Source organism: Haliaeetus albicilla, chromosome 25 (assembly GCF_947461875.1).
Source record: "Haliaeetus albicilla chromosome 25, bHalAlb1.1, whole genome shotgun sequence".
Classification (NCBI taxonomy): Eukaryota; Metazoa; Chordata; class Aves; order Accipitriformes; family Accipitridae; genus Haliaeetus; species Haliaeetus albicilla.
The window spans coordinates 10281048-10308074 of NC_091507.1; the positions used below are offsets into that span (position 1 = coordinate 10281048).

The following is a 27027-nucleotide window of genomic DNA, read 5'->3' on the forward strand; positions in this document are numbered from 1 at the left end:
CACCCGCGCGGCGGCGGTGAGGGGGGGCTCGGTGTCGCCCCCCGGAGGTATCGCCCCCTTCCCGCCCGCCGCGGCCATGGCGGCACCGCTGGTCTCGCCCGGCCACCGCAGCCGGTTCGAGCAGGAGCAGGACCGGGCCGTCCGCGCGCTGGTGCGCAGCGTGACCGGCCTGCCTGAGGAGGAGCTGGGCGGCGGCCGGTTCCAGACGGCGCTGAATTTCGCTTGGTCCAACTTCAGGTCAGCGCCCGCCACCCCCAGCCCCGGGGAGAAGCTCCGCGGCCGAGCGAGCGAGCGGGGCCCTTCGCCCCCCGCCGGCGCTGCCGAGGGAAGGAGCCCCCGGCGCTGGGCCGGCCCCCCTCTTTGTGCTGGGGCACTGCGGTGTGGCGTGACCCGCCTGGCAGCCGCCTGCTCGCCTGGAAGCGAGGGGAGGGTGCCCTGCGGCTGCTGGGGTGAGGCGGAGGGGCCGTGCCCCGCCGTACCCTCCGCGCACGGTGTCTGGGGGCCGCTTGCCGAGTGCCTGGCGGAGGGCCAGCGGCTGTTACTCCCTCACGTTTAAACCTCGGTCTTTTAGGGCTTTTCTCCTGATCCGTAAAAAGGTGTCTTTCAACATCTTCATTTAGCCATCCAAAACTGGGTTGTTGGGGGGGAGGTACAGAAATAGTCATTAAAGGCAAAGAGCAAGTAAAGAGGACTCCACCGAATCGAGATAAAGCTTCTGGCCAAGAATACTGAGCTGCTTATATGAAAGGTTATCAATCTGCAGAAGATAATGTGTTTGACGTTATTTGAGCTTGTCATGAGCGTGGTCTTTATTAACCTGTGGTATATATTACCTGTATCCCTTTAATTCTATTACACTGCCATCTAAAATGTCCTTATTAGTTTTACACACTGCTTTTTCAGTTATTACAGTTATCGTATCAGTGTCTGCTGCCAATTTTTACATGATCTGTTTCCAGTTTCCCATACTGTCACTAACTGCTGCCTTTTCAGAGTCTTACGTACTTGCTTAACTTCATGCAGCAAGTACTTAATCCATTTAAAATCAATGCTACTTACATTTTTTTTATGCTGTTTAAATCCATTTTGGGGGGTGAGCAATAGCGAAACTGCATTGCATCAAGTCAGGCTGTGAATCCTAACTACTAATAGGCTCAAATAAGACTATTTTAACAACCGAATAACCATTGGTAAACAGCAAAGGTGAGTCTGAGGTGTGGGAGAGCTGAGTTTGACCTGTAGCTGGTGTTTTGACAAGTTCAACTCATTGCTGAATTTTGAGGAGGCTAGTTGTATTCATTGGGAATGTAGGAATGTGGTATTTGTATCTGCTGTCTCCCTGTGTTCTTTATATTTACCAGAAATATTTTGTGTAATGCATCATAGGATTGCATTTATTGGTTTTGTAGCTGCATCAAAATAGTTGCTTGTAACAATTGTTATTCTGAGTCTGCAGATTGAAAATGGTGGCAGGGTTTCGTGAGCCAGGTGTATGTGCCCTGTCTTCCATCTCCTCTTGTGACATCTCTCCTTCTGTTTCGGTGACCCATCTCTCCTTCTGTTTCCTTCTGTGTAGCTGTGTACTCTTTTAGATTGGGGAATTGTTAAGTTGTTTTTGTTTTTTTGAAACAACATGGCAGGAAAACAGAAGAGATGGTGCAGAGTTGACAACAAACTGTTTTGACAGGGAGGGTTGGGAGGAGAAAGGGTTTTATGCCAGAATTGTTGTCTAACAAATGTGCGTGGAATGTCAGCCTGAGATTGACTAATACCATATTTCCAAATTGTGAGACCTTAGGTTGTAGCAGAAACTCTCTTAAGTTTCAAGTTTGTGAATCTTGTGGTTTGTGGTGTTAGATTTGATGATGTTTCTATGCTGTAGTTCTCAGACCAATCGGTTTCCATGCAGCACGGTCATCCTCTTGTATTAATGATGTTCCCAACTTGCCTAAAAAAAATTGATACTTTTTCTGTATGTGTGTGTTAGGGTCATTAAATTAAAGCTTTAAGTAATAGACTAAAAGAATTTCACTAATAACTTCCCTTCTGTTTAATTTTTCTTTTCAGTGCAGATTCTTGGCTTGTTTTTTATATTGTTGTCTTTCTGGTGTGTTGTGATAAATCTCCCAGTTCTTGTACTTACCACCATTTTACGTTTGAACTAATGATTTCCACTATAAGCTAATGTGGTGTAATAAATGAGATGAGCTGTATTTTCTTAACCTAATTGTCAGCTACCTAGTCAATGTTACATTTTATCGTGCTTTTACTCTAAAGCCTTACACACAGCTGAAATCAGACTAACGGATCTGTAGTTAACAGAGTAATTTTTTCTTTTCTTTAATACGGACATATCTTCATCCTCCAGTGATACTTATGAAAAATCCTTGTACCTGCCTTACAGTTTCATTTTCTAGTTCATTACTTTGACATTGAGGTGACTTTAGATTTTCTTTCCAAATTCAGTCTATTTAGCTTAATTTTTGCTCCTGATTTAGCTCTAGTAGTTTTCATTTCTGTCTGTGGTCATGAGAGTTTTACCCCTGTGTTCTGTACAGTTGTTGCTGCAAGGTGAGGCAAATTACTAGGTTGGCTTTGAGGGCCTATATATAGAGTATCTTGACCTTGTGCTTAGTGCTGTCACATCCCATTCCCTGTTTTTTTGTCCTCTATATAACTGAAGAACCTTACTCGTATTCTAATTTCTTATGCAAAGTCCATCTTACCTTTCATGAGTTCTTATTTTGTCCCTATATGTGCTACCTTTGGCGTTATGTCTGTCTGTATTTTGATTAAGCTCCCTTTTCTTTTAGGCACTGTCCTTTACTATTTATAAAGGAGCTTCATTTGGATTTAGAGGCCTTCCCGTGTGGGTGTTAGTTTTACCTGTGCTTGTGATGCAAGTCCCAGATAATTTTTGTGCATTTGACACAAGATGCCTTTGACAACACAGTTCTTGATCTCCTTGCTCCACTTGATGTAACCGGCAGTGTACTTTAATTGCTTAGTTTTCTGATACAGTAGTAATTTTCAGTTCAGCTTAAAGTGCCGGTTAAATGTAACCTGCATTCCATTTTTCAATCTTTAAGGTCAATTGTAGTTAATCCTTCTTGAGCTAAGAGACACTAAGAATACATTTTGTTGATGTTTAATGCTGTTGCTGAATTAAGCATGTGTTATTAAACTAATAATGTTGTCCTCGTATAAGTAAATCAGCTTTATTTTCTTCCTTACTTAAGCTTCCTTTTTAAACATATTCTAATACAGATTTCTTACACAGATTTCACCGTTTTCTTGATGTGAACAGTCACAAAGTAGAGAGGACGATAGAAGGGTAAGTTTTATGCTTATGGATTAATAATGTATTAGTTAACTTTTTTGAAGCATTTTTGATACTATTTTTTTTATTAGAATACATGAAAAATTGATAGTTCATTCTGACCTTGGAAAAGCTGCAAGCTGGAAAAGACTAACTGAAAAATTTCTGAACTCACCACTCCCAAGTATTGAAGAAACAAAGGTAAGTATGTTGCAATTTCCTTGGTCTTTTTTTCCAGTACTGTTGCATTTATACTGACAATGGAAGGTAATGTTCTGTTGGAAACTTCAGATGACTTAGCAGTGGGGTTTGCAGTTGCTGTTCAGGTCATGGATTTTCAGGGTTGTATTCCTTAGTTTCACCATTTATTTTAGAAATGTGTTTATTGTCTTGTCAGGGTTTCAGCATGTGCAGTTTCACGACTTAAAGGACATCTTCTCATTGCAGAGATGTTTTATGGTCAACATTGTACAAATGTTGTAGCTAGAGTCTAGATGAATCTAGATCCCAGTCTGTTCTAAACCAGCAGCGAACTGAGTGGTTCTTACTCTTTGCCCAATTTTTTTACCTTAAGTAATGCTTCTGGATGTTTTGATTTTAGTATTTCCAAATGGAGTGCTCCTGGTCTGTAGCTTCCTTACTGAGACTATGTATACGTTTCACCTTTGATACACTTTGCATCAAATCAGTTTAGGATATGGGTTGGATAGATATGGCAAAAGTTGTCTCCCTTAGACACTTTCCAGTGTGGTAGTTTAATATTGAACTTGATCTTTGAAAACTGAAAGTTCCTACTATTGTGAAATTTAAGCTTGTGATTTAAGAGGTGGTGCTCCATATAATGATATTCTTTAACGGGGCTGTGTGTTCTGAGTTGAAGTCCAATTTTACTTCTCATTGAACTGATGTTTACCTTTCTTTGCACTGTTGTAGATTTCTTCTAATTTGTGGAGAAAACCTTGGAACCCTCAATAGCTTACACATATCTTCAGTTACTATAGCAACCTTATAGCAGTGTTCCAGTACCTAAAGGGGGCCTACAAGAAAGCTGGAGAGGGATGTTTTACAAGGGCATGTAGTGATAGGACAAGGGGTAATGGCTTTAAACTGAAAAAGGGTAGATTTAGATGTAAGGAAGAAATTCTTCCCTGTGAGGGTGGTGAGGCACTGGAACAGGTTGCCCAGAGAGGTTGTGGATGCCCCATCCCTGGCAGTGTTCAAGACCAGGTTGGATGGGGCTTTGAGCAACCTGGTCTAGTGGAAGGTGTCCCTGCCCATGGCAGGGGGGTTGGAACTAGATGATCTTTAAGGTTGCTTCCAACCCAAACCATTCTATGATTATACTGTACTCTGTAGATTTTTGAAAAAGTACCTTTAGTTGTGCTTGTTTTGAGAGTTGAATAAAATGAAAACCAAACAAACCCCCCAAAAACCCCAAGCAAGCATTTAATACTTGAATGTTGCAAGTATCCTAAGATTTGAAAGCGCCTTTTTTTTTTTTTAATTTTTTATTTTCCATTTTGAAAGTACAATTGGGATATAGCTGGAGGTAGATGATATCTCATATTTGGGAAGTTAAACTGCATTTAGTTTTTAGCAGAGGCACGTAACTGGGAAGATTGAGTATTTATCAGTTTTATAACTGGTAAGTGAAACAACACCTTGCACATGTGATTCTGTCAATGACCTACTGGTGTTCTTTGACAAACTCTTGTAGAGTCAGTAATGTTCAATAGGAACATATTATATTCCATATATACTAGATGAATATGGTGCTGCTTTATCAGCAATTTGAATTTTTTTTTTTTAAATACAAGTGGATCTAATTTAGAAACAGCTTTGTAAGTGTGTGTATGTATGTCAAAGTACATAGGATGTAGATAGTAGAGTCTCCATGTGTCTAGATATGAAATGGTCTGCTGAAGAACTTTGGAAAGTTAGAATCAGGCCAAAGAAAAATCTTTCTTGAGTAAGAAATGGTTGTGCTGTAAGCTGATATTAGGGAATAGATGATAACATACATGTCTGAAGCATACCAGTGTTGGCATAGTACTCTTACCTGATTAAAGGCCTCTGTTTCACAACTGCACTGGTGTAATATTGGAGTTAAAGATGCATTGTGTAGATTTTCAGATGAGGGAAGATAATGTGAACATGATATTAAAATGTAGTGATTTTAGCAAAGTGCTTTAGCTAACTTCATTTTAGCCTCTGTTTGAAATAATTACCCATATGAGAAGGGAACCTAAGCCTTGATTTCCTGCAGGCCTGTTACCTGCGCCCTTCCATGTCATCCACGTTAATGTAGCTGTCCATTATCCCTTGTCCTCTGGTGACTTCTTACATTCACAGTACTTTAGGGTTCATCTTATCTCTTTTCCATATTCTATGATTATCAGCTCAGTAAGAGGCAGCTTATGTTGTGGCTACTTTTGAACTATTTGTATATTGATTGGCTAATTAGTAGACAAAAGAGGATGGATAACATTCAATATCATGTTGCAGATATTACTTTTGTAATTCAGGACTGGGGAACGGGAACTAATGGGGAGCATTCATGCAGTTAATAGGCTGATTGTTCCTAACCAAAATCTTTTAGACTGTTTATTGACCTGCTTTTTTTTTAATGTGTTTTAAAGACAGATACACACTATTCCATACTGTCTCTTCTGTTGTGTTTGTCTGATTCTCCATCCAACACCACCTATGTGGAAAAACCGAGAGTCAAAGAAGTGGGTAAGTTTACAAGATGTTTATATTGCTTATGAAAGATACAATCCATTAATGTAATCTGATAAGAAGGACATTTTTCCTCTCCATTTTATTATCTACTTTACTTCAAGGCACTTTATTGTTTGTCTTTTATGATTTATACATTTAAAATAGCCTGCAAATCTTTTCCTACCCCCATTTATGTTACATTGCCTAATTAAGTTTTCCAGCCACCAGAGTACCTTGGGAGCTCTTTTTGACTTCTACTGCTATCGCTTACTAACATTCTCCACCTGTTCAGCAGTGCTTACATGCTCAAAGACAGACAATGGGTTTCTATCCTCAGTCTCTGTCTTGCACCTCAATAGGAGGTCTGTTGAAACAGCTTTGGTGATGTAAATTCCTATGTTCCCTATGTAGTCAAGGAAAGGGAGATACCTTTCAAGGTTTCAAGAGGGAGGTCCCACCCAGCTGCCTGCTTTCTAAAGTAGGACTGTTTCACTCAGTGCCTAAAAATGAGGCTTGTTCTTAAGTTTGAGTGGATACCATCCCCCATTTGTTTACAGTGTTGTATCATAGACTGAAAGAAGAATATTTCAGACTAACCTAAAGAAAATCTTGCATCTTAAGATTCCTTTTTGAATGATCTCTGCACATTCCCTCGGCGGTGTTTTGAATGCACTTTCAGCCCATTCCAGGAATGTGAATATGAAGAGGTTATCTCAAACAACACTAATTACAGTTGAGTAAGCTTCATGTTTAAGATATAATATATTGTAAGTGTGATTGTTATTTTTAAAGTATTACACATCACATCATGGATATGTGGTGTCTTTTCCAGAGAGTAAGACAGTTCTTGCTTTATGTTGTTTACAGTCCAGGATCCTTGTGCATATGTAAATTATACATTTAGAATATTTCCACTGAGCTAAATGGGACTAGTCCCTATAAGGGATATGTTGCATTCTTGCATGTTTTTCCCAGACTGAAGCATAGGGTAGTGTAACATAGTACAGATAAATGTGCTGATGGCACGCTATGTTGCATATTTTGAGTGTATAAGCAACACATTTGAGAATTAATAAATAAGGAATGTACATGGTTGATATGTCACAATTTACATATGTTGAAAATGTATAACCTTGTTAAAGGAACAGTGGCGTAACCTTAAGTGGAAGGGAATGCCTTTTGTTTTAGATTTAGAGTAACAAGATAATTTTAACTTTGGAGATGTTTTTAGAGGCGAAGAAAGTCAGAGTTATGTGTTACTTACTACTTTTATATTTATACTTCTCTTAGAAAAGGAAGAAGAATTTGACTGGGGAAAGTATCTGATGGAAGGAGAAGAAATTTACTTTGGCCCAGGTGTAGATACACCAGTAAGTAATTTCTTAAGGTAAAAAACCCAAACTCTATAATCCGGTTTGAAGTATGTTAGAGACCTGGTTGAGTTGTCCTAGTTTGTATGCTCAGCATGTTGATTCTTGCAGGATTCCCTAATATGTTGCTTCTTACTTAATACCATGAAATACACACAGACCTAAGCAGAGTAACAGTAATACAAATGCATTTGGTTTTCACCATGTTTTGACTTAATCCTGCAACTAAACTGATTCCTTCTGCTGACTCCTGCCTGCTTCTAATCAGAACTTGCTGTAGTTCTGTGATCTTTTCCGGTTCTCTCATTTGTCCGGGTATTAATGTTATGTATAACTTAAACCAGTCTCTGGTAGACAGTTACATTAGTGTCCTAAATTTATAGTGGAAGAAAGAGAGAATAGTTTGTTTGGCTTGAATAGAAAGTGATGATAGATCTGTCTGCTATGTTGTACTGAAGTGTACTGGGTTTTGTTGCACTTAATAGGATTGGTCTGGAGAAAGTGAAGAAGAGGAAGACACTCAGCCTTTGAGCAGGGAGGACTCGGGTATTCAAGTAGACAGGACACCTTTAGAAGACCAAGATCCAAATAAGAAAACAGTACCTAATGTTTCCTGGAAAGGTTAGAATAAGCTATAATTCTTCTGATATAGTCATACATACTCAAATTTACCAAGCTAATGCAGCTTTGTTTATTATTCTTTAGTGAGGTATTGTGTTTTAGACCTATAATTGTAGTTTTACGGTATCACCTTATTGTTCACTACTGCTTTTTTTATTTTTAACAGTAAAGAAGCAATAGGGAAGGTTTGATCTGATTTCTGTTGTTGCTGATAGAGAAGGATTCTATTTATTTCTGTGGAAATATACATGGATATTCCAATATAGAAATGAAAACTTATATAGTAAATGTAGCATGTACTTGTATGGATATAATGTAAATTTTTATTATTAAGTATCAGAATGCTGAAACAAAATTTGATTGACAGCAGAAACAGTTGACTCAGTTCTGGGTATGAAGCATTTTTTTAAAAAATAGTTTTATGTAATTAAAACACTAGTGGCTTACTCTTGGATAGCTTCAGGGAATATTAACTGTAGCTGTATATTTTCACATAGAATATTGTAGGATACAGGATACCTTGTATAAGAAGACTGCATAATATTCGTATGTTGTATAAGAAGTAGCTATCTAACTGGAATTAGGTAAAGTTTTCTTGATAATCACATTTAAGAAAAAAAAAAAGGTAGTGTACTAAATGCATAGTAAAAAGGAACATAGTGACAAAATTGGTGATATCTGGCAGTTTGTTTTTTAAGTCAGCTTGGTTTTGTATGTATCATTTGAGAATTGCCTGAGACAGAAGCACATTTTCCGAGGAAGAACTGGAAACTATGTAAATCTCCAAGTTTAGTTTTTAGGACTTTGGCAGCTTTTAGGAGTTGAGGCATTTCTATGTAAATTAATTTGTGCACAGTGGTATCCTATAAATGAGTGCAGTAAAGTGTGAATGGTTGTAAATTGTAACTTGTTTGAAAAGATCTGTGATTCTGCAGCTGAGCGGATAGGCTTATTAATAAGTTTTTGCTGTGTTTCATAAGCATTTCCTGAATAAATAAAAATACCCCCCTGATGGTCAAGTGTTTTCACAGTCGGTGAACCTGATGCCCGCAGCTGGCTGGAGCAGCATGTAGTTCCTCAGTACTGGACAGGAAGAGCTCCTCGCTTTTCACATAGTTTGCACTTGCATTCCAACCTAGCTGCAGTCTGGTAAGAAAACAGTATCACTTACATATTCCTTACTGGCATACAATGCTAAATAATTACTTTATTAAGCATCTTTTTGGTGGAAGCATAAAGATAGCATAGTTATTACTGATGTAGTTAAAAACAGAATTAAAAGGGTACAAATTAATAAGATGAACAAACAAGCTGTTTTTTCTATTAATAGATTCTTTTCCTTTAATTTAGTTTTTATTATGTTTGTCATATCAGAGAGAGGTTTTCCTTTTTCAAAGAAGCAGATCTTATTGTTGAATTTTGTTTGGGTTAACACTTATGAAGGTCTGTGAGGAACTAATACAGGTGGGTTGTAAGTGGCCCTAGAAGTGAGGATTTCCCTAAAGTTTAACTTTTTGTTTTTGGTGCATCCCTTACAACATTAGTCTTAAACACAGATTTTGTTTGGGAAGGGAACATAAAGCAGTATATTGTTGTGATCTGCTGTGTGTTTAGAAAGAAAATGAGAAGGAAGGTCAATTAAAAAAAAAAAAAAAAAAAAGCGCCTGATTCTTCCCTCTGTCCAAAATTCTGATGTATCAGTGTACAGATCATTAGATTTGTCTTTGGCTACTTAATCTAATGAATTTCTTAATCAAGGACTTACATTTTTTTAGTGTTGGTTGGTTATCCTAGCCAGTTAAGAACCAAAATTTGCAGTTACTATTAGGAAATCAGTAACATAAAGCAGTGCTGTTTCTGTTGCAATGTTGTTAGCAGATGTGTGTTATATATATGGATGCTGTATAGCCAGTATTACTTAATTGGATTTTTGAATTTTGAACATGATTACATACATTTTGCCACTGACGATATTAATGAGTCAAAATACTACAAATACAAATAATTGTTCTACACTTTGCTAAAATATTAAAAATACTGTATTAAAAATACAAAGAATTGCATGACACAGGATTGTAAGGGAGAGTTCTTAGGTGGCTGTGAGAGTTTCCATTTCTTAAGTAAACTTTTGCACTAAAGTGTGAATTTTCTTATATGGGTTAGGGAAGTGGATATTTCACTTTTTAGCTTAGCATTTTTAACAGAAAGTAACTCTATAAATTTTCACAGCATTGAATGTGAAATAATAAAATAATCAAAGATCAAGAATTTTAAAAAAAAACACCAAACCCACAAAAACCAAAACAACCCAGATTCAGTATTTCAGATATTTGCTAATTAATTGCTTGTCTTGCTATGTATGACTAGATGATATTAGAATGCTTTCCATGGTAGTTTGCTTAACTATATGAGAATAAACTCTGCTTTTGTTTATATACTTAAAATGCCCCCATGAACATTGAATCTACTCAGATATAATTAGAACAAAACTGAGCCTTAAGATTATTGCTTTATCCTTACTTTCAGGTGATTCAGGTGTTACTTCAACTATTAAATTGTTTTCATTTCCTTTTTTCTAAGGGACCACCACTTGTACACCAGTGATCCTTTATATGTGCCAGAAGAGAGAACATTAGTCACTGAAACTCAGGTTATACGGGAAACTCTTTGGTAAGACCAATATCAAAAAGCTTGCGTTTCAACTTTTAGTATTTCTTTTGAGGAAATAAGAGCTTTATCTTTGAAGTTGTGTCTGAAGAAAGAATTATTACTGATCTTTTAGCTTGCACCATTCCTGACAGTAAAGATGCTGCTTATGTCTGTTAATTGTTTGGATTCACAAAGAAGGAAGTAGCTTACTGCTTCTTATATGCATTGATTCTTCAAGTCTAACTGTTAAGAAGAACCAACTTGTTCTTGTCCTGCCCCTGTGGATTTTTAATACAGTGTCCAATTTTAGAAAGTAGGTTTGAATCATCCTATAGCTGGAAATTATCTCAACTAGAAAGGAACTTTAGGAGATGTTTACTTGATGCCAGTGTTTTATTGTTCTTGTTCTAGCAACAGCTTACAGTACCAATAGCATTGTAGTTGATTTGTGGTCCCCTTTGATTTGAAGAAAGGAAACTTTTAGGCAAGGGAGAGCTAATTCTTTTATTAATTATATAATTATGAGTCTGTTAAGGGGGGAAAATTACTACTCTTTTTGTTTCTTTTCAAGGCTACTTTCAGGAGTGAAAAAGCTTTTTATATTTCAGCTGAATGATGGAAAAGTGTCTGTGCGGAATGATATTATTGTAACTCATTTAACCCATGTAAGTTGTTTCTGAATCTCTATCTGTCATTAGGAAGACGTAATTTTGGGGAATAGGAAATTAAACTGCTTGTGGAAAAATCACATTTCCACAATTATGTTTTGACTAAATTAAGAACATCTGACTTAATAAAACTGAATGGACTGTTTCTATATCTGAGAATGTGATGAAGCTATAGAGATGGTAGAATTTTATCGTATTTTAATTCATAGAAATATCTTGTGATTTAATTTTTAGGCTTTATAAAATACAAATTTTTATTAGATGTTTCTAAAAAGTTGTTTGTTTTTTTTCTAGAATTGCCTGAGATCTGTATTGGAGCAGATAGCGGCATATGGTCAAGTTGTGTTTAGACTACAGAAGTTTATTGATGAAGTGATGGGACACAGCCCGGAAAGCATAATACATGGAACAGTTTCCACTCCAAAGAAAACTACCGAAGCCCCATTCAGAACCTACCAAGCTTTTATGTGGGCCTTGTATAAATATTTCATTAGCTTTAAAGAAGAGCTTACTGAAATTGAAAAATGCATAATCAACAAAGGTACAGTGCAAGGGAAATTTTACAACGGGGGGGAGGGGGCCCACACAAGGAAATTTTTATAAGAGGGAAACATGAAAAACATTATGCAGATACATTTTGAAACTGTGAAAGATGCCATGCTACATTTTAAAACCTCATTAATAACACTGACAAAATTTTGATTTTCTGTTGGATGTTACATTTATACATCTTTGGTTTTTTTTTCCAGATAAAACAGTCACACTTTCAATAGTAATAGATAAGTTGTCTCCCCGACTGGCACAGCTGAAGGTACTTCACAAAGTTTTCAGCACAGGAGTAGCAGAAGTGCCACCTGACACTAGAAATGTTGTACGAGCATCTCATCTGCTTAATACTCTCTACAAAGCTATTCTTGAATATGACAGTGTTGGAGAAGCATCTGAGCAAACGGTAGGGAAAATCCTTCCTTCCTTAATAGAACAACATGATAGAAAATTTAGTAACTTAAATTTCTGTGTAGTGATGGAGTACACTAGCCTTATGCTGCTGAGGATTGAGGACAAATTTGGTAGCTATAATGCATTACTGTTTTCTGACATGAGTTCACTCAACCTGGACAAAATCAGATTTATGAGGAGATCAGCGGCAGTGTTTTTAGGATTGAGGGGAGGGACGGTGGGCAATCATTGGGCAGGTAGCTGTTATGAAAGAGGGAGCTTTGGAATAGCTTTCCCTCCCATTTCTACAGCTGCATAATTCAGTTGATGCTGAAATGTAGGGTTCTGGGTTTTTACAGTAACTTGTTGATTATAGTAGATGTCATTGTGTCCTTTCGTTTTCCTGTTTTCTGCATTATAAAACCACAGAATGTTTTATGACTATCCCTTACTGAGTGAAAAAAATGAAAACTGTTGTTTGGGTCTGATGACAAAAGTAACAAGGGGAAGCATGCACAATGTGGGCTTCCATTAAAACTGCTAAAGCTGTAATTTTTAGTTTAACATTTTATCTTTAAAAATTCTTAAGGGTGGTTATGTATATCATAAACTATAATTGTACAATTAAGAGGTTAGGCTTTGCCATATTACTTCTAATGCTTAGTATAAAAACATTCAGCCACTTTTTCTTTAAATTCAGGTATCCCTTCTGTTCTCTCTCTGGGTTGAAACTGTGAGGCCATACTTACAGACAGTGGATGAGTGGATTGTCCATGGTAACTTGTTTGATCCTGCAAAGGAATTTATCATTCAGAGGTAGGGATGCTGATACTGGCCACACATAATGCTGTGCAAGTAGGAATACAAAACCTGCTGTAGAACATAGGAAGTAAAGGGTGACAATAAAAGTAGTATTTCACGTTTGTTATTTTACTTAAGTAGAATTAATTTCTTATCATTCTTTTACAACTTTTCTCAAACTTCCCATTAGGAAAATGGCATTAGATATGGAGCCCTACTGGGTATCGTTCTGGAATGGAAATCAATGGTTTTGTTTTTTTCCATCTACAATAAATAATCAGCAGTCTGACTCTGAGTGTGTTGACTTTTTTAAAAGCAATTAACCATTTTTCGAAACCAAGACATTTTCAAAAATTACAAAATTTACTTTTTAATTTTTCTACTAATCTATAGTTGTTATAAATTAAATGCTATTTAGAATTAAAATATTCATTCCTTCCAACTTGTAGCACAAGTTAGTGTGGCATCTTGAATTACATGCACATATCCTAAACATTATTTGAGCTGTTAATTTCTCTTCTGTTTATATGCTATGTTTTGCTGGTCCCTTTTTTGACAGCTTGAAATGGAAAGTGAATATAGAAATTAGAATTTTGGCTCGTAATTACAAATCCATTTCCCCCCATCTGCCAAACTTAACCTCTGTTAAGGCAGGTCAAGGTGAGCATGAAGTAAGAGAACAGCTCTAGTACTATTGTCATAAATCCTTAGTAGCTGAGATCTTTAACATCCTTATTGTGTCCTACTTGACTTTTCTTTCTGTGGTTATGTAGTTGTTTTTTCAGTGCTACCAACAGGGGTGATTTCAACTTTTATTTATATTTGTGCTTCATTTTAATTATCTAATTCAGGTTGTTTTCCATCTGACTTCAAAGACCAAGCTGTGTATCTGATGTAAACAACACAAAAAAGCAAAGTGAACTAAGAATTGAATTTCACCTACTCTAGAATTTTTCGGCTTTCCCAGTAGTATTTGCTTCATTGTGGGTTTTAAATAAATCTGCAAGTCAATCATTAACCATTTTGTTATTAAGGATGCATGCCACTGTGAATAGTTAACTTCCTGGAAAAATTTTATTATAACTACTCTGTTTGCCTTGGTTTGGGGGTTTATTTGGTTACATGATTGTTTTATCTCCTGTGAGCTGATTCTTTATCCTGCTAAAGCTATCATCTTTTCTAGAGGTGTGTAGAGAGTTTGTGATATGAATGAGTTTATTTTATATAGTTTTGAAAGTGCTTGTTGGCTATCCTAAGGGAAAGGCGAAGCATAGAGCAAAGATGATGTGCATCTTCTAGTAGTGAAGTTTCATGTTTTCAAAAGGGAAATACTCAACAGTTTTTTTATTTCTTCGCAGAAACAAAAATGTTCCAGTTAATCACAGAGATTTTTGGTATGCTACCTACACATTATATAGTGTGTCAGAGAAGACAGAGAATGAAGAGAAGATGAGTGATAATGCCAGTGCCAGTTCTGGCAGTGATCAGGCCCCTTCAAGCAGGCAACACACTATGGTCTCTTTTCTGAAACCTGTGCTAAAGCAAATCATCATGGCTGGAAAATCCATGCAGCTGTTGAAGAATCTTCAATGCAAAGATGGCTCTCCGCAGCAGGCTGCATCAAGAGGTGAGATGTCAGTTTGTGGATTATCATACCTTGGGGTATCTAACAGTATGGGTGTATTTTTTGTAGTAGTGTGTCCATGGTTTTAGAATAATATAATGTTCCATGCTGAATGTCATTATCATGGTCGGTAACTTCAGGTCTGATTGAAAACAGTTACTCTTCCAATGCAAAAAAGTGACAAGAACAAAGTTAATAAAGATTGAGTGTTCCCTTTGCTTTTTATTGCTTTAAATTTTTCTTAAACTTGCTTTCATGTACTTGCAAACATTTTTTTTTTTTGCTATGAGGCAAATGAAAACAGCTTGTATGTTCTAATAGTAAAACTGTTCTGTTTTAATAAATAGTTGTTTTTCATTACTAAATGGTTGAGTAACTCTGAGACAGCATGTGGAACTTTTTTTTTTTAAAAAAAAGCTTACTAATAATTAGATGACAGATATTTGGATATTTAGGATATTTATCTTGAATGATTATAAAACATAGTACAACAGTGTAACCAATGTTGATTTTTTTTTTTTTTTTTTTTATTTTTTGAGGAAACAAAGTTTTCAGTTTTGCTGTTTCTTGATGTTTAGAAGTAGAGATAGTTAAATTATTTTGGAGACACTCTAGGTTTATTTCCTGCTTTGGTGTGAGAATATAATCTATTCTAGTGAATACTGAAGGGTTGTTTCAGGTGCTAAGAATTAACTGCCTTTGCAGCTGAAGGAGGAAGTTCTCTAGCAGTCTCAGAACTATTTCATATTTCAGACACCCATCCAGCAATTCATTTGAACATATGCCTGACCTTAGGTATTTGACTAGTCTTATCGTTTTAGCAATACCTATTTAAATATGTATTTGAGTTTTTTCCTGAATAGTGGCCTAAACTTAGTATTTTAAAAGTTAGCAAGTAAATGTTGGACTATGAAGTTCTTCTTATAGTTCAGATGATGTCTTCTCTTAGAACAAAATCTTACCGTGGAATGTGTTGCCCAATTTAGATGCTGAACGAAAGAGTTTGTATACACTGTTCTTGGAATCGGTGCAGTCTCGTCTGCGGCATGGGGAGGAGTCTGTTCCAGATACTATTACAGAACAGCAGGCCACAAAACAGAGCCTGATAAAGATGCAGTCTATAGCAGAAAGACACTTGGAACTGGATGATGTCCATGACCCACTGCTGGCTATTAATTTTGCCAGGTAAATGAATGATCCTCCTGCTGTGTTGTTAAAAGGAATGTTCTGCCTGGTGACGTTTGGTAGACCAAATTTTTATTGCTGCTGCTGCTGCTAAACAAGCAAGTGCAGAATAAAAAGGAGCACCAACAATCAGTGACAGAAGCTAAATAAACACCACCCTTGTGCTTAGTTAAAGAAAAACAATTAAAATCAGTGAAGAATCTGCTACTCACATCTGTTAGTGTACAAAATGGGAGTAGTCTTTATCATAACAGGCTTTTAGCACATAAGTGTTTTAATAGTGAATACTTTTGTAAAATCTAAACTTTTAAATGTGTTTTCTTGGAGTTTGTACACAATGCCTGTGATTTGCACCAAGTATATTGTTTGAAGAATGCACCTTCAGTTGTGCTGTGCTTAAATAACTTGAATTTTGGAAGGCTTTTAAAATTATGTTAATTGCATAAAAATTCTTCATTCTTCATAATGAAGGAAGTCCTATAGAGGTTATAAAAGTCTTGGAAATTAGCAGGAAAGCCGAACTCTGAAAATCTTACTTATTTTGTGATTACAAATAAGAAAATATCTATTTATGTTTTTCCTAAATACTAATTGTTGATTTACATGTTTTCATTTCAGTCCTCGGAGGAGTTTGTTTTAAAGAAATCAGAACTAATAGTAGATAAGACTCTATTACTTCCCTTGTTCTTTGGGACTATTCTATTTGTCAAAATTCGTAGATGAATTCAATGTCTGACTCATCCAGTCTATCAAACGAATAGCTGATACGAGCCAGGCTTCCTCTTACAATGGATTCAGCTAACAAGTAGCTTTTTACAAATTATTATAATAATTTGATCCTTTCTGTGACAAAATAATTAAACTTACCAAGTTTAGACTGCAGATACTCTCTTCCCATGATATAATATAACAGATGACATATAGGGACCCCATATTTAAGGTGCTTCAGACCAATTCTCTGTGTGTGTGGTGGGTTTTTTTGTTTTTCAGTTTGTGGTTTTGTTGTTGTTGGGTTTTGCTTTTTTTTGTTGTTCAAATTTTTACTTTGGTTCTTTAATTTTATTCTTCTTTCCTGGGAAGTTCATCTGACTGCTGTATGTGCGCAATATAGTTTTAAAAGTTCCTATGATTCTGGGTTTGTTTATTAAGCTGTATAGTGTTTGAACCTGATTTTTTTTTTCAGAATTATTCCTTGAGCAATTATGTGATTACAGTATGCCATCCTTTTTGCTAGTCTTATGCCTGGTCATACAAAACCAGTCTGAAGGATCACTTAAAAGGCTTGATATGTACTATAGTTACGAAACAGCTTTTATTACTTCTGCACCATATATTTTAGAGCAGAGGATCCAATTTTGATTAAAATCTTTGAAGGTATGACATTTTTGTTTTATATATTGTATGAATTAGGGAAGAAGGTTCTGAAGTAGTTTGTTTTATTTTGAAGATTATATTTGGAACAGAGTGACTTTCACGAGAAGTTTACTGGTGGGGACGTTTGTGTGGATAGATCTTCAGAATCCGTGACCTGCCAGACTTTTGAACTGACATTGAGGTCTTGCCTTTATCCTCACATAGACAAGCAATACTTGGAATGCTGTGGCAATCTAATGCAAACTTTAAAGAAGGATTATAGGTAAGAAAGTAGGTTTGCTTTTCCTTAACACTTTTTTTCAATTACCAGTGGTATGCCATATGCTAAAAGCAGGAATTTTATGTTGTGTTTCTACTCCAATTTGATAATCGATGATAAAATCATTAAGGAGGAAAGGGTGATCTAACATGATAGAATCTGGGGTGAAAACTTGGTCTAACTTAAATCAACAGCAAAGCTATCATTTGTCTTCAGTGGATGTTCAACAAGGAAATTGTTTCAAGCAGTACTTTTAATAGTGTTGTCATTTGAAACTGGAAGACAAATTTTAGGAAGCCAGAATATATTTGTTTATAGAATCATAACTGAATCTCAAACTAAAATCAGACAAAAGAACGTTATGTGGTATTTTTATATTACTTAGAGTATAAAGGTGTCTTCCTTTTACCTTTCAGGTGGTCATAAGTCATCACTTTTTTTTTTTTTTTTTATCTGTCTGAAATACTTTGTCTTTATAGTCACAGTTCTTGTGAGAGTTGGAACAGTACTGTTCTTCCTACTTTATCCAAAAAGGAAAGTCTGTATTATAATTTTCTGGGGCTCCATATTAAAATTTCTTCTTAAAACAGAGCTCTCCCTGAAATTGCACCTCCTTCCCTAAGTTCTGTTTAGGGAGGGGGACAGGGTTTCCAAACTCTAAGCTATTTTTGAAAATTGCCTAGCCCATAAGATAGCTGAATACCATGAGCACTTCTGTTGAAGTTAGTGGGGCTGTTCAAGCTTACAGGAAAAAAATGGCTCCGTTAATTTGTTTTATTTGAACATATGTGAAGCCTGTCTGAGAATTAAGCAAAGAATTTACTGTGGGCTTCATTAAGTTTGTGTTCAATACTGAATTCTTGTAGTGAAGAGTTTTTAAGATTTTTGCTTCTGTAATAGTTGTGTTTGATTTCACTTGTATGGTTAAGGCTGAGGAAATGTTATATGTTTGTTCCCCATTTAGGCTTGTAGAATATTTGCAGGCAATGAGAAACTTTTTCTTACTTGAAGCTGGAGATACCATGTATGACTTCTATACATCTATTTTTGACAAAATCAGAGAAAAGGAAACTTGGCAGAATGTTGCTTTCTTAAATGTTCAACTTCAAGAAGCGGTTGGGCAACGTTATCCAGAGGACAGTGCAAGGTAAATGCAAAATCCTGCAAAATATAGTTTAGTTACGTATCTTTCACGCTTACTTATATTAATGTACTTAACTTGCATAATGCAATACTAATTATTGTGTAGTCATTAAATGAATCTGTTTTAATGAAGTTTTGAGCTGTTGTCATCTCTTCTACCCATGTCCTCCAGATTAAATCAGACAGTTGGTATTTAACAATAAGAAATAAAAAAAAAAATTAATGAAACTAACTACTAATTTAAAACCAATTATCACCAATTAAATCACTTGTTTCCTTGCATAGGTTGTCTATTATATTTGAAAGTGTTGATACAGCAAAGAAGAAACTCCCTGTCCACACCTTAGATGGTTTGACATTGAGTTACAAGGTAGTGAGTTAATACTGCTGCAGTTCTTAATCTAGAATAGATTTGAAATGTTGTATTAAAGTGACTTACATTTTTTGTCTTGATTATCCCCTCCTCTTCTTAGGTTCCTTGGCCTGTGGATATAGTTATAAGCTTAGAGTGCCAAAAAATTTACAATCAAGTTTTTCTGCTCCTACTGCAAATAAAGTGGGCCAAGTATAGTCTAGATGTTTTACGATTTGATGGTAAGAAGCTTGTTCAATGAAAGATACTCTAAAAACTTGTTCTGTGGTCTAAGGATATAAATAGTGTGCTGCTTTCTGCAATAAGTAGTATAAACCAGGTAGAATTTTGCTTTGTTCTATAAAATATTAATCTCTATTAGCTTTGCAAATTAGATATATTAAGCAGGGCATGTTTTTCGCTTCTTTTCAGCCCCAGGGACAGCACTATTCATGTGTTCGCTTTGTCCCTTTGATTCAGGTCTAGTTAGTTATTGGAAGCTTGTTACTTCATTCTTCAGACCTTGCTGTTGAAAGAAGGTCTGTCTGCCACACCCTAATATTTTGCTTTATGTATAGTTCAGGTTTTTATGAGTAATAACCTTGCAAACAAGTTAAGAAAACAAGATGGAAAAAATACTCTTTAAGATTGAAACAGTAAGCTAGATAGTTAGGAATACATACTCTAAGCTGCAATTTAAATATTTAGGGACTGTAGAAAGAGATTTCTTAGTGTCTCCTTGACCAGGTTAATGTTTATACTCTTCCTATCCCATATAAAGTAGATACACTCTTCATGTCCTAGAAAAATAAATTAGAAAGTTGATGTGTTCATCTGTGTTTTGTATATCAGTTAAGTAATTCTCTTCCTAAAAGTACGTGGTTTTCTATTGTTTAAACTTTATGGGTATGGCTTTGTGCTTAAGTTTTTCCCCCTTTGTGGAGATATTGTACACGTTTATTTTTAATGTAGGTTTGTTTTTTTTATCCTTTCACATAGTCTTTAGCTCTTAAATAGTATTTCCTATTGTAGTATTTATCAAGTTGCGTTGTACATATACTATCAAACTATTCAGTATATTGTTGTTATGTTTTAATAACACATCTGAATTGCAAGAAAAATCTTACATCGCTATTTTGTGCAGAATAATAAGAAATAACAAATTTCAGTTTTAAGTAACATTTTAGCTACAGTTTGTCTTCATAAGCACTTCAATATAATACTCTTGCCTTTTCTTTTTAGAACTAGTCTGTGCTGCAGAAAACCCACAGGTTAAGGAAGGAACTGTATTAGAACAAGGAACGCTTCCTCTATTTGGACCGCAAACAGAAAGTATAAAACAACAAATACATCGCATGTTCCTCTTAAGAGTGAAACTTATGCATTTTGTTAACAGCCTGCACAACTACATCATGACTAGGGTTTGTCTTATGTCACAATTTCATTTATATTAAAATCTTGTAACTGGAGATGCAGTATTAATTTTCCTTTAAAACATAACAAACAAAAATAAAAAGCAAAATCTTAGTCTAATGTCCTTTCTGCAAAATGATTTTGAGCTAAACAGGTTTCAGTTTTAACTTGGTGGTTTTAAATCAGTAATTGAAAAAATGGTTTAGAAGTTCTACAAGCATATGATTATCTTTGGACATTACTAGTTCTTTTTGACTGTTTCTCCCAGTGCTAGATGACTGAAGCACAGTCATGTAAAAATAGGTTTCTGTAAGCTGTTACTCTCCTAAGAGCTATTGTGCTTATAAAAGTGTTACTACAGACATTTTAGTTAAATGGATCCTTCTCAAAAATCTCTAGTACACAGATCCAAAAGTGTATACATGACTTCTCAAATATACAGGCATTGCGGGTAGATTCATATCTGATCTACTGTTGCCTTTTTTTTTGTCTTTAATAAAATCAGTATACTCCAAATCGGCTCCTCAGGGGATAGTCTGCCCTTGTGCAATGATGATATTCCTATTTATATGAGGAAAGTCATTGTGCAGTTATGAGAAGAGCTCAGATTTTTTGCTATTGATGGTATTTTGCAATTGATAGTAATTTGGAGGGTGAGCCTAAAATTTGAGAGAGAAGAGTGAATGAATCAGGCAATTTTAGGCTCTTAAAAAAAAAAAAAAATTGGAATAGAGTCATAAGCACTTGTGTGCAACACGAAATTTAATAGCTATGGTCTTCTTTTTAAGATTCTTCACAGTACAGGCTTGGAGTTTCAGCATCAGGTAGAAGAAGCCAAAGATTTAGATCAATTGATAAAGATTCATTACAGATATCTGTCTACAATCCATGATCGCTGCCTGCTGAGAGAAAAGGTGGGTAAAAAAATTGGCGTATTTGATATATTGAGTTTAGCAGGACAAGAAAGTAGTTTAGTACTAGTTATGCTGTCTGTTTTGCAGTTCATACATACTAAACAATAGATAGGTACTCTTGAGGAAATGGTAGCTTTTCCAGAGTTAACATTGAGATCCAGTTTCCCTTGCAAGTCTCAGCTCAATTCTATCAAGGAGAGAAGATAAAATTAAATTCTTTATATTGGATTTTACATGACTCATTTGTTTCTAAGAGACAGGAGGATTGGAACAAACTGAGGCTTGATAATGTAATGAGGATTATACATACTGGTATGGCAGGGAATGGAGGTACATGGATAGCATTGTAGCCTTCTATCCCACATACTGTCTCTGCATAGTCCTCACCAAAATAGTCAGCCGTGAAATGAATTAGAGAGCAAATACAAAACACATCTTAAATTTGGAAGAATCGCATTGTACTTAGGAGATTGTTTTTACGGATCAGATTAAATGGTATGGGATACCTTTGTATTGCAGCTTAATAATGAAAATGATTATGTTTAACAATGACTTTCTGACTGTTATTCCTTTTGTTTTAATTCTTATTTTAGGTGAGCTTTGTGAAAGAAGCTATAATGAAAGTGTTAAATTTAGTACTGATGTTTGCAGACCGTTGGCAGGCTGGTTTGGGGGCTTGGAAGTGAGTACACGTACCTAAAATTCTATGTGGTCTTAATTTCACAGCTCAGAATATGATTTTTAGATGTTTTTTGTGTGAAATAAGAGGACTTTGCTCAGTGTTTAACAGCAGATACCAGAGGCTAATTCCTATTTCTTAGCAAAAGTGAAATTTATTTTAGATAGAAATTAACAAGTTTCATGCACTTGTATCAGTGTATGTTCAGTGTTCTCTAATTAAAAGGGCGGCCAATATATAACTTCTAAGAGTTTGAAAAGATTGTAGAGCATAGCAACAAAGAGGGTTTTCTTTTCCTTCGTATTTGTTCATAATGGTAAAATGAGGTGTTCACAGGTTTGGTTTGTGATCACGTTTCCTGGCAATGATTTAAAATTGTAGGCAGCTACATGCTGACATTCATTAATTGGTTTATGAAAAGTGGGATTATTTAGTTTGGCCTTCATTGTAGAAGGCAGTAGATTTTTGTTTTTCTTTTAAAAAAAAAAATCATCTAAATCTAATCTTTTAACCCCCATATTTTTCTAATCTGGACTGTCCAAATTACAAAGCCTTTGTAAAAAATTTGTGGTAAAGATGTGGAGCTGTTGAAGTCAATGAAAGTTCTGCCATTGACTTTGGAGTCAAGATTTTCATGCAGAATGTTTGATTCCATTAGTTCAAATGCTCAGATTTTGCATTAGTGGTAAAATCTGAAGCTGTTTTTGGTCTACGCTACCTCTTCTGTAGAAACAATGTGGGATTGGTGTCATGGTTGGGATTTTTAGAAAAGATGTCTGCTTCCTTCTGTGCCATGATTGAAGTTAGAAACCCACCTGTAATTTCCAAGATAAGATTAATGTGTTGGTCTGTGAATCAGTTGCTCTTCTCTAAGCCCTCCCTTAGACAAGATTAAAAATAAGATCTGTATTTTTTTATAATAAAATAGTTCAATTGGAAGGGACCTACAATAATATCCAGTCCAACTGCCTGACCACTTTAGTGCTAACCAAAAGTTAGGCATATTATTAAGGGCATTGTCCAAATGCCTCTTAAACGCTGACAGGCTTGGGGCATTGACCACCTCTCTAGGAAAACTGTTCCAGTGTTTGACCACCCTCTTGGTAAAGAAATGCTTCCTCATGTCCAGTCTGAACCTCCCCTGGTGCAGCTTTGAGCCATTCCCATGTGTTCTGTCACTGGATCCCAGGGAGCAGGGATCAGCACCTCCCTCCCCACGTCCCCTCCTCAGGAAGCTGTACAGAGCAGTGAGGTTGCCTTCAGCCTCCTCTTCTCCGAACCAGACAAGCCCAAAGTCCTTAGCCGCTCCTCACAGAACATTCCTTCCAGCCCTTTCACGAGCTTGTTGCCTCCTCTGGACACATTCAAGGATTTTTAAGATCCTTCTTAAATTGTGGGACCCAGAACTGCACACAGTGCTCCAGGTGAGGCTGCACCAACGCTGAATACAGCAGGATAATCCCCTCTTTTGAGCGGCTGGTCATGCTGTGTTTGATGCCCCCCAGGGTGCAGTTTTCCCTCTTGGCTGCCCCGGCACACGGCTGACTTGTACTGAGCCTGCTGCCGACCAGCATCCCCAGATCCCTTTCTGCAGGGCTGCTCTCCAGCCACTCCTCTCCCAGTTTCTACTTCATACTTTTGCTTGTGTAACCTGTAGCTTGAAGGATGAATGACAGCAGGCAAGTCTCCAAGGCTATGTCTAATGCTCAAGGCTTGATCTTTGGCCCTGAGGCCAGCTGGTGTGGACTGGCTCACATCCATGTTTTTCAGGACTAATTCTCTTTGGCACAGATGCTACCTAGAACTTGGATTCCTCTCTCCTGTGGCATTAGGAAGTTGCTATTTTTGGACTGCTTTTCTGATTTGAAGTGTCAGAAATAATTTGTGAAGGCTGTTGATAAAGACTGGGCATGTGGTTGTGTGCTCTTGGATGTGGCAGGAAAAAGTCATAGCTGATGTAGTTTCATCCGTATCCTCTTGGGAGAGGGGAAAAAGGAAAAGAGTGACTGTTGTGAACTACATCTTCTCCCTCTTCTGGTGAGCGCTAGCTGGCACAGTCCAAAGTGGAATTCAAGAGCTGGCTGATAGTAAAGCAGTGTGGATGTCCCTCTTTTATTTGGTAGTGTTAGGTTTACCCCACGGAGCTCTGAAGCAATAGAGACCAGGAATGGCTGCCTTGAAATACAATACTATGTAGGAATAACAGTTGTCAGTTGGAACCACACAGTTCCTCCTACTCACTGCAGAGATTTCTAAGATGATGAGGAAATTAATGCCATTGTGGTAGTGCTCACGTGCTCCTGTCAAAATTGCCTTTGTTTTCTAGTAGTAGTATACACAGGCATAACTGAAATATTGTAAGTTCAACCCAGGATGCTATGCAAAGAGTACTTTTGTCATTTACTGTGAAGTTTTGGTCATATTTTGAAGATAACATACTGGCTTGTCTGTTAAGCATTCCTCTGTTAAACTGTTTCGTAGGATGGAATCCATAGAGAAGATGGAATCTGATTTTAAAAACTGCCACATGTTTCTTGTAACTGTTCTCAACAAAGCTGTCTGTCGAGGCTCTTTTCCTCACTGTAAGTACATGAGGCTTTTCACATACCTGCACTTACTGGGACACAAGCTTTATTTGGAATGTATTTATGTTTTAATCTGTTTTAATGTTTGTCAGTACGTTTTAAAAGAACCTCATTTTGTGAGGTATTCACAAAGGGACATGAAGCCTTACTTAATAAGTTAACTTCATTATTTTTTTAGAGTATTCATGCTGTGCTTTTTTTATGCCAGCTATTTTCAGTTTACCTGTTTTCTTGACAAGGGGATGCTGATGTAGCCAAGCAAGTGACAAGCAGTTTTCTGAACAAATGAATGAAACTAAGTTCTGGAGGGCATAGAAGAGCATTCATTTTGTTGTTGTTGGATGACAGCTGTGATATATCTTGAACAGATAAAAATTTAGTATTATAGCGCCTCAGTTGCAACTGCACCAAGCTCTTGGCTCTGCCCATCTGTTGGAATTTACTTCCTCTGTAGCAGAAACAGTAGAAGACGACATGTCTGTGCTTCTACTTGCAGCCAGTTATTAGCTGCAAGTAGTAATTTAAGCCAATTAGCTTAGACTGGCACTGATCAGAATTTTGAGTTAAGGGGGCAACTGCTGAATGGAGTTAGCTGGGATGTAGATGCATGTTCCAACAGATTTCTACACCACATGCAGATGTGGTGCTTAGGGACGTGGTTTAGTGCTGGACTTGGCAGTGCTAGGTTAATGGTTCAACTTGATGAACTTAAAGGTCTTTTCCAACCTAAACGATTCTATGATTCTAAAAGAGGTAATATCTGACATCACTGCTACTCAGTCTACAAGAGCTTGTCTGCAAGAACCATCTGTGAGAATGGCTTACTGCATATAACCCCCCACAACATTTATTCATTTTTTTCATGTACAGCAGTTAGTATTTCAAACAAAGGAGCTAATTTCTTACCAGTTCTTACCACCTGAAATAACTAATGGATAACTGATGATGCAAGTGGTGAAATATTGTCTTAACTGACAGAGATTCATAAAATGTCTTACAGTCTTAAATCCTGAAGTGTTACAATTTAAAAAATAAACTGGTATCTTCCTTTTAAACTACAGAATTGATTAATGCAATAAATATTTTCGGACTGCTGCAAATGCAAATATTAATACTTTTTTATGGTTTCGTTCACAGTGGAATCTTTAGCTTTGTCACTGATGGCTGGCATGGAACAAAGTTAACACCTGAGTCCATTGAATTAATAAAGAACTGAAGCAGCATTTAGGTTGAAATTCCCTTGTTAAAAAGCTGTAAGCATTTTACACTCTAGCTTGAAATGTGTATAGCTAAATGATGCTGACGGTTTGGAGCTGTGTAAAATATTTTAAAATGTAAATATTGTACAGGTATTTAAGTGTATTGGTTATGGCAGTATTTTTCTCTGTATGTATATGCTTCAACATCAAAAAACACGTTTAGTGTAACATTCATCCTGTGTAAACAGTCTTACTTGAAAATACCTGAAATGTATTTCATGCTGTAAAAAGGATTTATTTTTTGTTTAATTATGAATAATTGCTGATTTACTTTTTCCATTAATTTTGCAGCTGTGAATAGGTCGCAGGGCAGTGTGGAGTGGTGTGACTCAATTCTTATTATTCAAAAGGTTGGTTGAGTTAATTTTTTGGCCTTTTTTCCTTTGAAAAAAGGCTAAGAAGCATTTGTCTTATTTGTTTAATGGTTCTTAAGAACTCTTTCGAAACAGTTATGACTGTTACAATAAGCTGATGTAAAAAATACAAGATTAACTTACCAAAATGGATTATCGCAGACCATGAAATACCAATATTTTTTGTTAAATGTTCAAATGCTTACTAATTTTAGAGGTAACTTTTGTCAGTTTAAGTAGGCTCAAGATCACAGTGTGTAACATATTAATTTTAACTATTGGATTGTTGAGATGTTTCAGAGGTGGTCAGATATGACTTGACCATTCTCCTCCTCCTAAGCCTTTTGCAAACAAACCTTACATCTAATAGCTCATCTCTTGTAAAGCGGTAGATTGTAATATAGAAGGGTGCATTTCTAGAGAACTACCATGTGGAATGTGTTCTGCACAAGATGACTTGCCCTGTCTCCTCCCCATGAAAGTTTCTCTGTAATTCTGGCATTGGTACACTTGCAATTAAAAAGAGAAAATCAATTGTAGCCATTTACCTATTTATTTATTTGTTTGAATAAATACCAGATTTAATAATTGGAATGTCACCATTGTGTGTGTTTCTGCTGAAAGCCAGTTGGTAACTTAAAGTTTGAAGGCTGTTTCTGCAAGATAAATGAAGTATATTACTACCAACTGTGAGGCTGTGGCTCACATTATAAAACTTTTTTTTTTCAGCTGTGAACAAATAATTACTTTATATGAAAATGTATATTGGGTTTCATGTTTGAACAGGAGTTCTCAAAAG

At 36.3% G+C, this 27027-nt stretch overlaps 1 protein-coding gene across 2 annotated transcripts; it reads left to right on the top strand.

Annotated features, from left to right (window-relative positions):
- Positions 1-26827, top strand: TUBGCP5 (tubulin gamma complex component 5). Of its 2 annotated transcripts, XM_069769963.1 has the most exons (24): positions 1-237; positions 3281-3334; positions 3412-3520; positions 5959-6055; positions 6662-6772; positions 7331-7410; positions 7896-8031; positions 9063-9180; positions 10612-10701; positions 11252-11345; positions 11643-11889; positions 12098-12300; positions 12988-13103; positions 14447-14715; positions 15699-15897; positions 17345-17533; positions 18495-18677; positions 18959-19043; positions 19147-19267; positions 20268-20446; positions 21227-21352; positions 21946-22034; positions 24513-24613; positions 25754-26827. In XM_069769963.1, the coding sequence occupies exons 1-24, from the start codon at positions 77-79 to the stop codon at positions 25798-25800; spliced, it is 3204 nt and encodes a 1067-aa protein (XP_069626064.1). In that variant the 5' UTR covers positions 1-76; the 3' UTR covers positions 25801-26827. The 2 variants fall into 2 exon arrangements, with proteins under 2 accessions (XP_069626064.1, XP_069626065.1); XM_069769964.1 differs by lacking the exon at positions 6662-6772.
- The last annotated feature ends 200 nt before the right edge of the window (positions 26828-27027 follow it).

What these genes read in the sequence shown, in the direction of transcription:
- TUBGCP5 (XM_069769963.1), top strand. Translation starts at nt 77, where the DNA reads ATGGCGGCACCGCTGGTCTCGCCCGGCCACCGCAGCCGGTTCGAGCAG. An exon ending in ACCTAATGTTTCCTGGAAAG is followed by an intron (nt 8,032 to 9,062) that starts GTTAGAATAAGC and finishes GTGTTTTCACAG; the next exon opens with TCGGTGAACCTGATGCCCGC. An exon ending in TTGTAACTCATTTAACCCAT is followed by an intron (nt 11,346 to 11,642) that starts GTAAGTTGTTTC and finishes TTTTTTTTCTAG; the next exon opens with AATTGCCTGAGATCTGTATT.